This window comes from Typha latifolia, chromosome 6 (genome assembly GCF_019914945.1).
Source record: "Typha latifolia isolate L0001 chromosome 6, TyphaL0001v2, whole genome shotgun sequence".
NCBI lineage: Eukaryota > Viridiplantae > Streptophyta > Magnoliopsida > Poales > Typhaceae > Typha > Typha latifolia.
In genome coordinates this window covers 7,208,732-7,223,067 of record NC_133091.1, presented here as the reverse complement: position 1 = coordinate 7,223,067, position 14,336 = coordinate 7,208,732, and the positions used below count along the sequence as shown (strand labels likewise).

Below are 14,336 nucleotides of genomic sequence, written 5' to 3'. Positions count from 1 at the left end.
AGTTTCCCGACAATAGGATATGCTTGTACACAAAATTATCTATGGTGGAAGAAGGAAACGATAAGCTCACTCAATGCCAACAATATTTGTTGGATATGGAAGAAAGGGAACTACGGAGTGTAGTCGACTCAAGAGATTAGCAAATATAAAAAAAAACAAAGAACAAAAGAATAGGTATAAAGGCATACGAAATAAATAATTCAAAAAGAAAAACCACAACACAGCTGTCAAATAACAGTTTCTTTTATACCAATAGCGAAGTACATTAAATAAAAGAGGCATGCTTAATGTTTTGGGAAATCACAAACATTCAAGTTTGATATTCAAGCCTTGGACTAGTACAAGTTCGTCCAGAATAATTCAAATTAAATGTTTATAGTATATGATTTTTCTTAATTAACATACTTTATAAACCATGCTAGCATGTCCTGGTGAGCTTCTTCGGCAATCTTCACAGCACTTTCATCATTAACATCATATCTCACAGTCCATCCATGCGCAACTTTAGGAAAGATCTTGACAAAGCTATCCACCTGACAAAGACATGTCACAAATAAGATTGATCAAAAAGGTTGGCAAATGTTAAATTTGCATATCTTTCATCATCTATGTCTCAGTTGCCTGGTCAGTTACATTCACTCATTCATCGTCAGTAAGGAATCAGATTTGTTATGGTTCGGATTTCATAACAACTACTGAATAAATATAATTGCTCTCCCAACTGTTTATAGCTAAGGGTCTACATTGTCTAATCTGATTTGAGAAATAAAAGCTTCAAAGTTCAAATAGTAAGCTGTATCTTTATGTGCGATGAGGATATCGTTATCTCGCTTTCAGTTATCTAGCTCACTTGTGAAACATATCTAACTCTGCTCTTGCAAGCTTCTAGCTCTTTTCATTTTCATGAATAATGTTCTAATGAGCCAACAGTCAACTTCCTCTTTAGGAGGTTCGTTCTTCCTGTCAATGTTGTTGCTAGTGAATCTTATTCTACTTTGTGGATATTTCAAAGTGAAATAGCAGTGTCAATCATTTGTTATTGAATGTACTAGAACTTAGTTATTCTATAGTTCTCTTTATAAAGATTATGCATTCAAATCATAGAACAATCGATCTCAAAGAACTGAAAAAAATATTAAATTATTCTTCTACATATCCTAAGAGATCTGAAATGCTGGATCACATAGGGGTACCTAAAATTAATTATTCAGGAAGCTTATGCTTTTGAGGTTAAACTTAAAATATTAGACTAGGAGATGATCTTTGTAGGCAAACTTATATCATCCGACTGATCCACAACAAGTTTCTTTATTTCCTATTAAGCACCTGACAACTTTCTGAAGAACTAATACAAGCAACACTACATCTTAATAATCCAAATTATTCAAATTGTAAAACACAGGCTTGTGCAGCTACTTGAATATAGTGTACTATATGTTAATGGAGTGATGTGTGTAAAATTGCAATTGCAAGTTAGAAAGTCAAGTTCTATACTTCTATTTGTATGTTCACTAATCTTTCCAGAATATTTACTAGTCGTGACAGGTTGATGACTAGAACAACAAACTATAAAATGAATTATAAGTTCTCCATCATGTCACTTACCTCAGATTTTGCAGATAAAATCTCCTCAAACTGTTTTACTACTTCAGGTGGAGAGATATGGTCAATCTCCGCTCCAAGTATAGAAAGGTGGCATTTAACCTCTGCAAGTAAAAATTTTAAACAACATCAACACAAATAAAAGAAAGAGAAATTTGCATATCACTCTATCTTTCAACGAAATTATGGTTTACACCTTATATTTTAACTATTTACAAGTTGAGCTCCATAATTTAGCGAATATCTATAAAAAGTACTCTACCGTTAGATCTGTTAGTTAAACTTAACCAAACAGAAGGTTAAATTAACTACATTAAAAAAATAACTAAGTCATACTAAGAGCATTTTAGTCATTTTAGAAATAAGAATATTTTAGTCATTTTAGAAATAAAATATCTCTACTTAACAGAATATTTCCACGATGTTAGTTTAAATATAATCTAGAATATTTTTTGCATATATTCACTAAATCATAGAGCTTAATTTACAAATAATAAAAATGTAGGATGTAAATCACAATTTCATTAAAAAGAAGGATGTTATATGCAAATTTTCCTAAAAGAAATTATATAAATAAGATTTAAGATTTAACATAGAATTCTTGAGAAACTACACTCTTTTCAATTCTAGCATCCTATCTATTGCATCCTTACAATGTAATGAGCTATAACATAGAAGGCAGCCATTGTGTAGGAAACTAAAACACCAACCTTTGATGTCCTCAACAGTAACTAGAGATGGATGCAACATTACTGCAGCTCTAACATAATCAGTCTTTGCTAACTCTGCAGCTACCTTGGCTGAGATCAAGTAAATGTTGCAGTTAAACAATTCAAAAGTATGTATACTCGTAGTCTATGGAAGTAAGATGGCCAGCTGTCAAATGAAAATCAGACTTACCACCCCAGCAAAATCCAGCAGCTCCAATTGCAGATATGCCTTTAGAGTTCAGATCTTCAATTACCTTTTTTGCATTTTCAAACCCTTTATCCTACATTCCACAAAAGGTGAATAAACATAATTAGTCAGACAGTCAATCTCTGATAGACTTAGTTAAGCAATAAATGATGCATGTGTAAGAAAAGATATGATAATGCACCACCAAGTTACCAAAACTTAGAAATGCTTCTTGAGAATAAATTGAAGTAGCATTAGGTATGCATTCCAATATAAGCTAGTATAACATGTAGAATGTCAGTCAAGTTTGAAGTGTGTGACTTGGAATACCAGTCCAGTTTCTGTACATGTACCTATAAACTTAGAGCATTTATTCCTTACTTTTTGCTAGAATATAAAATATAAAAATTACCTCTCTAAAAGCTTAAGTTTTTAGAGTAATTGGTGAGTTTATATAGTATTAAAACTAAAGGTCATGAGTTCAAATTTTATCATGCCCATCTTTGTCTGAAAATATAAAAATCCACCCATTTAAATTAAATTTATTTTTTGGACCCATCAAAATATTTCAGCCCAGAATTGAGAGGAAGTATTAGAATATCAAACATAAAAACCACCGTTCTCTAAAAGCTTAAACTTTTATAGCAGTTTGTAACCCCTCATCGAAATTTTAGTCGAAATCGAAGTGTCATGATAGTCTTAAGGGCATCAATGATGTAGTAACAAAGCTTGACTCAAAAGACACTGTAATATTGAGGCCAAACTCAAGCTTATTCACTGTTCGACAAGCCTTACACTTATCTATTAGGTGAACAGATAAGGATAAGGGATGACACCTCTTTAATCTTATCCTTAGCCTCCCAAATATTTTCGAGAAGATATTTTAGAAACTTAATAGCTAAGTTATCTTTTGCCTATATAAAGGCATGATCTCTTTACTTGTAAGTTATCTAAAGTTTGAATAAATAAAAAGAAGTGAGACTTCATCAAGATGGATGTTCTTTAAGTGTTAGTGAAGACTTTCTTCCTTTCTTACTTCTATACTAATTTTACTTTAAGGCTTACTTCATCTTGCAAAAAAGTTGAAGTGTCGCGCGAATTTGATAATCCTGAAAAAGCTTAAGTCCGTGACAAGTTGGTGAGTTAATACTTTTAAAAGGTTCAGACTTCATATTTTACCTTATTATTGCCAAAAGGTAACCCAGACGGTATACCATGTAATGGGAGAGGAAGAAAAGAGGAGAAGGATAAGTGGTAAGTCACTAGATGAGAGAATTAATATTGCATAAAACATAACAGTAGGATAGAAAATATTAATAGAGATCATCCAACACAAGACAAGCTGAAAATGTGAATAATACAACAACAACATTATATATAGAAACAGAAGAAAGAAACATCGGCAGACAGTTCTAAAACAAAAGGGGTCTAAACAAGAGTATTTTATGTTTTCAACTATGATAAATTTTGGGTTTGGAGTTATAAATTCAAATTTCAGGCATTAAATTTTCTCCAATACTCCAATATGTATAATTGGCCTATGTCAAAATAGGTAAACATGTACGTATTTAACTATTCAATGAAGATAGTCTTGTTGGAAAATATAGAATATTAATCTTGAGGACATCATCCTAGTGAATGAACATGGTTTGTCCTCTCATTTTGTACCAGTCATACCATTCTGTTTCCACAAGATACCAGAATTGTATACACTACTTCAGGGATGGTTATGCCAGTACAAGTTAAACGGAGTAATGATATCTGGTTGTACTTCTTTCTGTTTTCTTCTTTGGAAGAGGTCAGAAGGAATGTACAACAGATATATGGAAGGAGTGGATCTAAGGAAGACAAGTAAAAGAAAAGAACATAAGATTTCAATAATAAAGAAAATGGCAATTTATAGTTTCACCCCTATAGTTTGGCCCAATTTTAATTAATCCCTATGTACTTCAAACTTATACTTAACTCCCTTGTGGTCTGGACCAAATTGCAAGTTTGCAACTATTAGAATTTTAATCAAAACTAGTGGTGGTTCAGTGGCGCAAATATTTCCACCATAAGTAAGATGCACAATAACCAACTTCCCCAAATGTTCTCAATTTAGGATAATTAAGTCATTTTACTCTCCAATTAAAAGTTGGCTAACCATTGCAACATGGTTTGGATCACAGGGGCTAAGTGCTAAATTTAGAGTATAGGGAGATAATTTGAAATCCAGTCAAACTACAAAAAGGTAAATCATGAATTCCCTTAAAACTGGAAAATAGATTAGAAAAATGAGAAAAGAACACAAGAAAAGGCTTTAGATATGAAATTTGGAAAGTGATATATGTAAGGATTACTACAGTATTTCTATAGTACCATCTCGTAACTTATGGTTTTGTGCAGTGAAGGAAACACAAAAACAGAAACAGAGAAGAAATTGACAGATATAACGGATGAGAGTGTAGATGCGAAAAAGACGAGATAATAGTAACAAAGATAATGTAGAACACTTCAGTAGAGCTTCACACCAATCAATGCTTCACGTGAAGGAAGAAGAAGGAGAAAATCTCTTCCCTTTATTTCTTGAAGACAAAATAATGACCATCACTGCAAAGACCTTCATCCCATTTTTCTAATAAGGGTGGATGAGAAACCTTTGATGGACTCAAATTCTACATTGATTAGGTCAAAAAAGACCTTACTATAGGTACCAATAAGACCTAACAAATATTAACTTATTAACATAGAAGGAGTTTTTGCCCTCCTCCAAACTTTATATACTGAACTAGACCCCACAGATACTTAATACCAAAAGGAGTCTAGTTTTGCCATATCAGCATTTATATAAGTAAAATGCTGAACTGAACATCATTTTACTTAGAAGATGAATCAATGGTAAGTTCAGTGTCTCCTTGTAGGTTAAGTTGCTAATTTTATTAGTGTTTTTATTGACTTATTATTAAACATAACACTCATCTTATTTAATAGAATAAGGCTAAACAATTCAGCACCTTATTAAGACGCCAAAATGTTCAGTTTGGAAGTTCATAATTTTATAACCAATAGTCCATTTTGAATATATGATATGACATCGCGAAGATGAAAGAGAAATGAACGTAATGATTCTGACCGGAGTTTAATCGGACCTCAAATGAGAAATATGTAAGTAAATATAAAAAAGTAAAAAGTTTACAACATCATTACTTTACGTTGGATTGATTATTTTGGTCATAAAATGTCATTATAAAGACATAAAACGGAGCTATGGGTGAGAATCGCTTAGCCATTCCTTGCCAACCAAGTGTTCTTAGAATTACCAAAGATGAAAGATAGTTCCTCTAAATTCTAATTTTACATTTTTTGTCACATTGATCAAACTAGAATTTTACTAATAAAGCAAACGCTAATCAGGTCCGCAATTTACTTACTGAAGTGCAGAGCAAATGGTCTTGGCTTTATGTATGAAATATGCCTTTTAAAATCAGTGTTTTACGTTGAGCTATAGATATTGAACTGATTAGCAGTTTCATCTAAAAGTAAAACATTGATGAGTTCAACGTTTTACTAATAAGTTAATGACATGGATGCTAAGCCAGCAAAATTAGACCCTTTTAGTATTAAGTTTGGGGAATGGTCTATTAAGGTAAATAATATTTGGGAGCAAGCTAATTTGGTCAAAAACTCACATAAAAGATCTTAAACTGAGCATAAAAACAGACCCAAATAAAAAATTATGGATGTACATAAAAATAGGTCAAATAATGAAAAAAATTAGAAAATAGCCACAATAAAATTAATCAGAACTAGAAGTAACTCAATAAAGAAACTCAAAGACCAACTATCAAATCTCTAAACTGGAATATGTGGTCTTCTATGATCCTGAATCAAGAAAGTTGAAAGCCATTGCACAAAGAGGGAATTCAATCATTTTGAATAATATATTCCCAAAAGAAATAGAAGATAAGAGCCAGAGGGGTTGGGCGAAGTAGATCAGCGTACTTATAGGATCAAGGCCGATCATTGAATCAAATAGTTTACCCTCTCATGCAATATCTGGACCCTTTTCAATAAGTTGAGATAATGGAAGGATAATGAGGCATGTCAAAAAGAAGCCAAATTCTGCAGGATTGACTTCTTTTCCCTACAAGGAAACAGAGGAAAACCTCACAAGATAATGGATTTGTATATTATGCGGAAAAATGCAGATTTTTTCAACTAGGAAGTGAACTTCTACTTCCATATACAGGATTGGTGATCGAAGCCAATAATAGTACAATATCACCTCAATCACATCAGAAGAATAAGAATGGATAAGCATCACATTTACACAAGCTTATGAGACTATTAAAGAAAGATTGCCAAGTAAAAAGTTTCCTACTATGATGTTTTCCAATCAAGGACTAGGAATATTAAAATCATTTACCATGACATACCGTTCCATGACTCTGAAGCCATGTCATTACAGGAATCTGTTTCTCAGGTGCAAATGGATCACCAAAGAAAAAATCAGGAACTACCACAAAAAAGCCAGCTGAGGCTACTTTATCTGCTAGTTTCCTTCAAAATCAATGTAGCAATTTGTTTTTATCCAGCAAGATCAAGACTAAGAAAGAGTACCACTTAACATCAACGACGAACATTTTATAATGATATTACAGGACAAACGATATACATATCTACATCTACAAAGAGCTAGAACAGTTTCAAAAGATTACTTCACACAATAGAATGCATTCATTTTAATTACAACATTGAATGATGCTAGATATTTATGTCATTTAAAAGTGTTATATATACAGGCATCCTAGTCCCGTTTCACTTATTCCAATAGAATCTTATCGTTCTCAAGTATATTTGAACAAATGGAAATGCCATTTATTCTCATTTCTCAATAGAGATTGGAATATCAAAAAGGGCAACTCATCCCAAGAAAGACCAGACTTCGCATGCCTGAAATGACTATCTTAGTAGCAAGGACCAAGACAAAATGAAAGGTGAATAGCATTTGCATTAATATTTGGGTCCATTAACCATAATTTATCTACAATTCCTTTTACAGGAAACAAGACAATCATATCAAGTAGAAAATATGACAATGATTTTGGAGCAGAAGAAATTAAAAATTATTTGTCGCTTCAGTCCAATAAATATAATATTAAATTGCATGCAATAAATAAATCCTTGAAGACCTTACAAAATATTATATAAAGTGATCAGAATAAATAGGAGGAGCTAAGTACACCCTTTAGGTCAACAGCAGAATTTTAGTCCCTTCTCTTTATTTAATTATTATCTTTATTTTTAATGATGAGGACTCAAATTCGGGTAAGATGATCTTTTTTATTTGAACAAAAAATTATGACAGGTGATATTTGTTAAAAATTAATGAAACCTTTGAGAAAGTATAATCACTTCTGTCTGTTGTTACAACACTTGGTTTTCAGTCTGAGAATTGCAACACATGGTTTTCACTTCTGTCTGTTGAAGCATTAAATCATCTTAAATCGATTTTATTTCCAGATTACTGACACTAAGTGATTATCACTTTATAGTATATCTCAACCTGTTAGGTTGCTCACCCTTCTGGCTAATTCAAATCCAAATTTTTCCTCATGGGTTCTTGCAAACTTGTGCACCATGAGGCAATCCTGAGTCGATGGATTATCATGCTCCACAAACATGTCAACCACAAAATGGTATCACTTGATCTTAGGCCTGGCATCTTGATAAAGGCTTAAGAGCTTCAAGTTATCTACAGTAATTGTGGTATATCTCAATGTAAGTTGGCAGTTCATTCTTGAAGGCATTTTCTGTTATGTTCTTCAAAATTGTGATGCACTATATTGGACTTGTTCCATCTTCATTCCTTTATTTATTCTCTCTTTTCCAAGTGGAGATAAATTATGTTTCCCTTTTGACATTGCATTACCACTTGGTTCTTACACCTATTAACTTATTGTTGTGAAAAAGTATGCGGCGATACTCCACATCCTAGTACACCTACTTGATGAAAAAGATCATACTAGTGGATGAGGTTCCTGTCAATGCAAGGTCTAGGGAGGGAAGACCAACATGACCTCATAACTTAAGAGGTTTTTTTTCCATGACATGAATTATAATGACTACTTTGATGCAACCCATAAGCCTTGCTACAATATCAAATGACACCCTCTCGATAACAACCAAGAAATTTAGTATATTTAGATTTTTTTTTATTTATATGCAGCTGAAAAATAATTTTATCTTTTAGAGTATATGCAACACCACTATTCCCATGCTCTCATTAGTTCTCTACAAGTCTCTTTTCCTTATCTGAGGAGAAACACCACAGAGACATTAGTTATGTGCCAAGCGACACAAAGCATACCATCCAGTCTATCTTGTGCCGCCACTAGTAGCAATTTCTGCTACTTACAGGTTATAATAGAACTTGTCTCAAAATTAAAACTCGATCATTTTAGCTTGGCAAAAAGCATGTCATACAGTCTATCTTGTGCCACCAGTAATTGCAATTTCCATAATTTTTAGGTGATATGGGAGTATGGAACTTGTATAGGTGATAGTGGAAGTATGGAACTTGTATAAAGATCAAAACTCAATTGTTTCAGTTTTTATTTTATATAAAATTATTAGTATTTTCTTTAATGTTTAAAATCTATCAAAAGTGAAACTCCCAAAATTTGTGTAAGGACCTAAAACAATATTGAAGAAAAGTCTTTCATTTTCTAATCTCTATCTTGTTGGTACCTTTAATTTTTTATTTGTTGCTTCTCTAGAACCATTTTCACATCCTTCCAATTACACTTATCTGTTCTTCATTTGCAAGTTGCTGCTAGACATTGTTTTCAGTTGGACATCTGTTGTTGTCTAATGGCAACATTCTTTTATGTAGTTAGCTCCTTATCATACCGAAGTCGATATCACAAGTTTACGTCTCCATTCAACCTAGCTATTTTAGATGAACAATGCACATTTTCATTTGGTTTTTTCCTACTTTGCTTATGCTTATTCATTATGATGATCCTCACAAGTCCACCATATAGCTTTATCAAGGCTAGAATTTAACTCGTTTCAAAATTTGTGTCCAGCTGCAACATTGATTGAAAAAAGACAAACATTTTTTCTCTTATAATTTCTACATCCAAAAGTTTGTTATCAGATTCATCATCATCTGTGGATTCTATAGAATAAATTTGAACAAGATTCTAGGAGTAGTTTCAACATTTGTAAGGGAATTTCATCGACAACATAGCAGCACAACATGGATCTCCAACTTGGGATAGTCAAAATGTCAAACAATTGCAAGTTTTCACGAATATTAGTTAGCAAATGTTCTCAAAAAACACCAGTAGCATAAAAACCATTAATAACAGCAAAAAATTGTGAAATATCAATGAAGAATTAAAACTTTATATTAAAGAACACAAGAGAAAACTAGTGAGGTCACCACTAGACCATCATGTGGAAAGCAGAAAGCCCATTCAAGATAATGTCTACATACCTCAAGTTAGGAGCTTCAAATCCTGCAGAGCAACATAAAATGTTAGAACAAACATTTAGATCGTTAGACTAATAGTTAAGATGGTCTCTAATAGTTATAAGAAACTTGAAGGATAAAGAGACTTATTGTAACAAGACAGAAAAGTAAGAAAGTTCTAGGTCACTAGGCTAATAGCATATGACAATAGGCATGTTATATTTTGTATGTCATATAATAGGGCTTATTACAGATTTACAGTTTACCACCCTATAGATTGGCTCGATCTCCATTTACATCCATATACTTAAAATGTAAGTACTTAATCTCTTTGTAGGCCAGATGAAGTACCAGTTATTAGATTTTCTATCCAAAACTAACGGTACCTATCACCAAACTATTTGTACAATCATGGGAGTAAATATTTTATTCCATAAGTAAGTTGTTAAATGAACAAATTATCTTTACCATCATCAACATTAAGCCTTTGAGCATCCCTTTAACAATTATCTAGCAGTTGCAACTTGATCTGAACCATAAGGAGATTAATTATTTGAGTTTAAAGTACATTGGAGTAAGTTGAAATTGGCTCAAACCACAAGGGGTAAATTGTAAATTACTCATTAGTTATAAACCAGGTTTTTGATATTTAAGTTCGAAGACAAGGTTAGCATATTTATTTCATTAATATCACACTTATGTCATCAACACTATAGACTATGTACTAGTGAGATAAGAATATCAAAACTAGTCATGACACCCTGTTTTCTGAACCAAATGTTTTAGCCAATTACATTATGGAATGTCCTGAAAGCACTTTGAGGCAATTGGTTTCATATTTTTTTCAAGATGCAGTATCCATAGAGTTAAATGAGAAACCAATGTAAACAGAAGCCATATATCTTCCCTCTTTTCTTCCCAATAATGGTTGAGAGAATATGTTTTGACATCCATTTAATTAAAATGGATGTCAAAGATGCTGGATGAGAGCTCATCTTAGCACTTACGAAAATTTCATGGGATTCATAAATTAAAAGCTGAATTTTTTTATCACTTTATACGCGTAGATGTAGTTTTTTCTAAATACATGGAATCAGACTGCCCCCTTTTAAATTTCCCTTGATCCATTTTAAGGTCAGAAGAAGGATAAACACTTCTGATAGATTGGGGACTTGGATGAGCTCCCTCCATTTCCCTTGATCCATTTTCTTCCATTATCAACTATATTTCAGTCAATCCCTAACATTTTAATCTCAGAGACAATCTTATGAGCTCCCTCCCATTGGTTGATTCTATCTTACCAATTCAGGATATTGAAAGGTAACAAACATTTCGATTGCAATTCACGAAACAGTAGCTGCCCCAAAATTCTTCATGTAATTCCCCCTCCATATCAATTCATTGCTCTTGATTTACATGGAAATCGAAAGCTCAGATTAGCTTAAAAAGATGAGCGGGCAAAGGGATTAGTTTACCGAAGACATCGGAGACGAGGAGAACGGCGCGCTTGGCGTCGGGCGAGCCGGCAGTGTAGGACTTGAGGCTAGCCAAGTTCTCCACCACGCACCCGTGGCCACTGGAGGAGTCGAGTACTGGTGGGTTATCGCAGCATTGGGCGCCTGCCATCTTCTAAACGAGTCTAGACCAATACAAATAATAGTCTCTGGATTCTTGGGAGCAATTCGTGGGTTGTGGTATTTATATAAATCTTCTTGTAGCAGTGGGCCAGTTTTCCGTTCTGTCATCTGACGCTGTGGTTGCATCACAGCTGATATCAGCGAAGGATCACTTTTCATTCTGACCAAGTCTGGGCATTTAAATTGAACACGTGTGAAGTTTATATGGTGGGAGATTTCCATCTTCGGAGGGCATCCTCATTCCTCATCCCAACCAAACTGAGCTGAGAGCGAAGCTCCCATATCTCAATCAAATTGACCGCTTTGCATCGTCGTCGGAAATGATGAATGGATACTATATTATGTTCAGATTGTATGCCAATGAGGATCTAGCATTTATCGTTGCCAGCTCTTGCATCTGATCTGTTGGCAAGATGACTATGCTTCATGCTTCATGCTTCATGCTCCGCAGGAGTAATGGGAACTAGAAGCCCTTATTCCTGTCGCACCTATTTCGGTCTATGGGTTGATTGTGATATTGTCCAACTCTGAATTAAGACTTAGTCCAAGTTATCCTAAGTCCCTGAATTATAGGAATTTATGGCCATGTGTAGTTTGAGGAGAATAATCAACAGTCATACAATGACTGAAAAATAGAAATCAGATGGACTAGATAGGTAATGTCGTGATCTAATTCGTACTCATATGGGTAAATGGTGGGAAATGGTGCTCTAATTCAAGGGAGAGACGAGAGCCGGATGGATATGTTTAATTCTTAGTTTGTTTTAATTATCTTAGGACTCTTACTTTGTTTCTCTGCGAAGGTGTGTTTGGTTACTAAAAATTAGAGTTTAATGAAGTGCCTCGTTTCAAAGCCACTCTTCTTTCATAATAAGAAATAAAAAAAGATGAAGCGAAGGTATTTTTCATAGGTAAGGAAATTACTTTCTTTAGTTTATTTTTGCAATCAAATATTAAAAGTAGAAAAGTTCTTCAAAGTGAATAGATGAATTGAGTTGGATTGATCTTCTCCCTATCTTTATTTTGTGACTTCATCCTTCCTCATCCCTCTCAACAGTAGTCGTCCCTACCTACTACATAATTTTCTTCCTTTCTCTAGTCGCACTGGCCTATCACAATCACTGGTTATCTACTGATATGTCCTCTTCAATATCTGGATCAGTTGTAAGAAAGCAGTTCGCGCAACTGAGGGAAAATATTTATCAGATATTCTCTCGTAGACAAAAAAATTATAAAACTAAGGGTGGTGAATCCGTAACTTCTTGATCTACAATTTTGGTATTTACGCCCTTCGCAAATTCGGACTCCAGCTAGGACCAAAATATGCTAGAGTGGAGGTGATGGTGGTGGTGACGGGTGGAGGTAATGATAGGGTTATGAATGATAATGGAGATGATAATGGAGATGAGGGTGGATGGTTGATGTAGTTTAAGGGATAAGGACAAAGAGGGAGAAGTGGTCGAGATCCCAAGGAAGAGGGAGGACTTGATAAACGAGGGAGATTAGAAGATAAATGAGACCTTGCCAATGGTAGAGGTGGTTAGTTAGTGAAGATGGAGGTGAGAGATTATAGTAGAGAGACTGGAGAGAGGATAGAGGAAGATAGAAACTAATATTCATTCATCATGAAGATTTTGGTTGTCATCCATACTTTTTAGAAGACTAACCAATAAGCCAAAATAATAATTATTAACCCTAATAATAGTGGACTCTTGCCGATCGCATTCGAACACACATAATACATTCTTTATGGATGCAAACTAATGTAGGCGTTCGCACGCGGGCGTTCGAACGCGGCCGACCGCGTTCGAAAGCACATTTTGGGTTCTTTGTCTTTGTGAACTGATGTAGGTATTCGCAAAAGCGTTTGAACCCTTCCGCGTTCGAACGCGACCTACAAAAACTTTATTTTCTTAAAAATAAACAACTAATGCAATAAGAAAAGACTCTAGCAAGGTGCATCATCTACCTACAAGGCCGCCCCTCCTTGCCCACCGGCCATCATCCAATGAGAACCCCATCATATTATAACTAGATTTTTATGATAATAGTATAATTATGGTATTTGGATCGTATATATATTTTAGATCTAGTTATGTAATCAAAAATAAAATAAGTGATTCTAAACCTAATAAACCTTTATATTTTATTTCAATTAATTCTAATTGGATAAATGACTAACCTAATGCTACTTAAATATTTTCAAACCTCGAACCCCATATTTGAGACCCTGTGGACCCTGCTAGCGATGAGTTGACACTTAGTTGGCAGATGTAAGGGATATGCATTTTGTATCTTTTAATCAGATTATGAATAGTTTTATCCTCTAGATGCCTTTCTCAAATTAGGATATATTATATAATTATGTATATACATGTTTTAGCCTCCAGCATGATTATATAATCTTATCTGGAGATGATTTTACTCGAGCATATTTTATCATTCATGTGATTAGACTGATCTTGGATATGAGTATGCTGATGATATATAGAGATGACTAGAGATGACTATACTGTTATGACTTTATGTTGAGATGATCTCTAGCATGAGTATGCATGTGATACATGTACTATTAGAGATTTCATTGCATCATATATTTTTTTTTGACTCCTCTTTCACCTAAATTCCTGATATGCATGACTTGTTATAGTACTGGATAAAATATATACAATCCGTCCTTTAGAAGGAAAGCATGACATCTGATTAATAGGATAGTTGATAGAAAGCGTGAGGATACC

The 14,336-nt window shown here is 33.8% G+C and overlaps 1 protein-coding gene across 1 annotated transcript; it reads right to left on the bottom strand.

Moving 5' to 3' along the window:
- Positions 1-225: 225 nt before the first annotated feature.
- LOC140790704 (endo-1,3;1,4-beta-D-glucanase-like) lies at positions 226-11,704 on the bottom strand. Its single transcript, XM_073140902.1, has 7 exons — positions 11,437-11,704; positions 9,986-10,007; positions 6,918-7,041; positions 2,503-2,593; positions 2,313-2,402; positions 1,606-1,706; positions 226-533 (listed from the first exon to the last, which is right to left on the bottom strand). Exons 1-7 carry the CDS (start codon positions 11,585-11,587, stop codon positions 393-395), a joined length of 720 nt encoding a protein of 239 aa, XP_072997003.1. The 5' UTR covers positions 11,588-11,704; the 3' UTR covers positions 226-392.
- Positions 11,705-14,336: the final 2,632 nt, after the last annotated feature.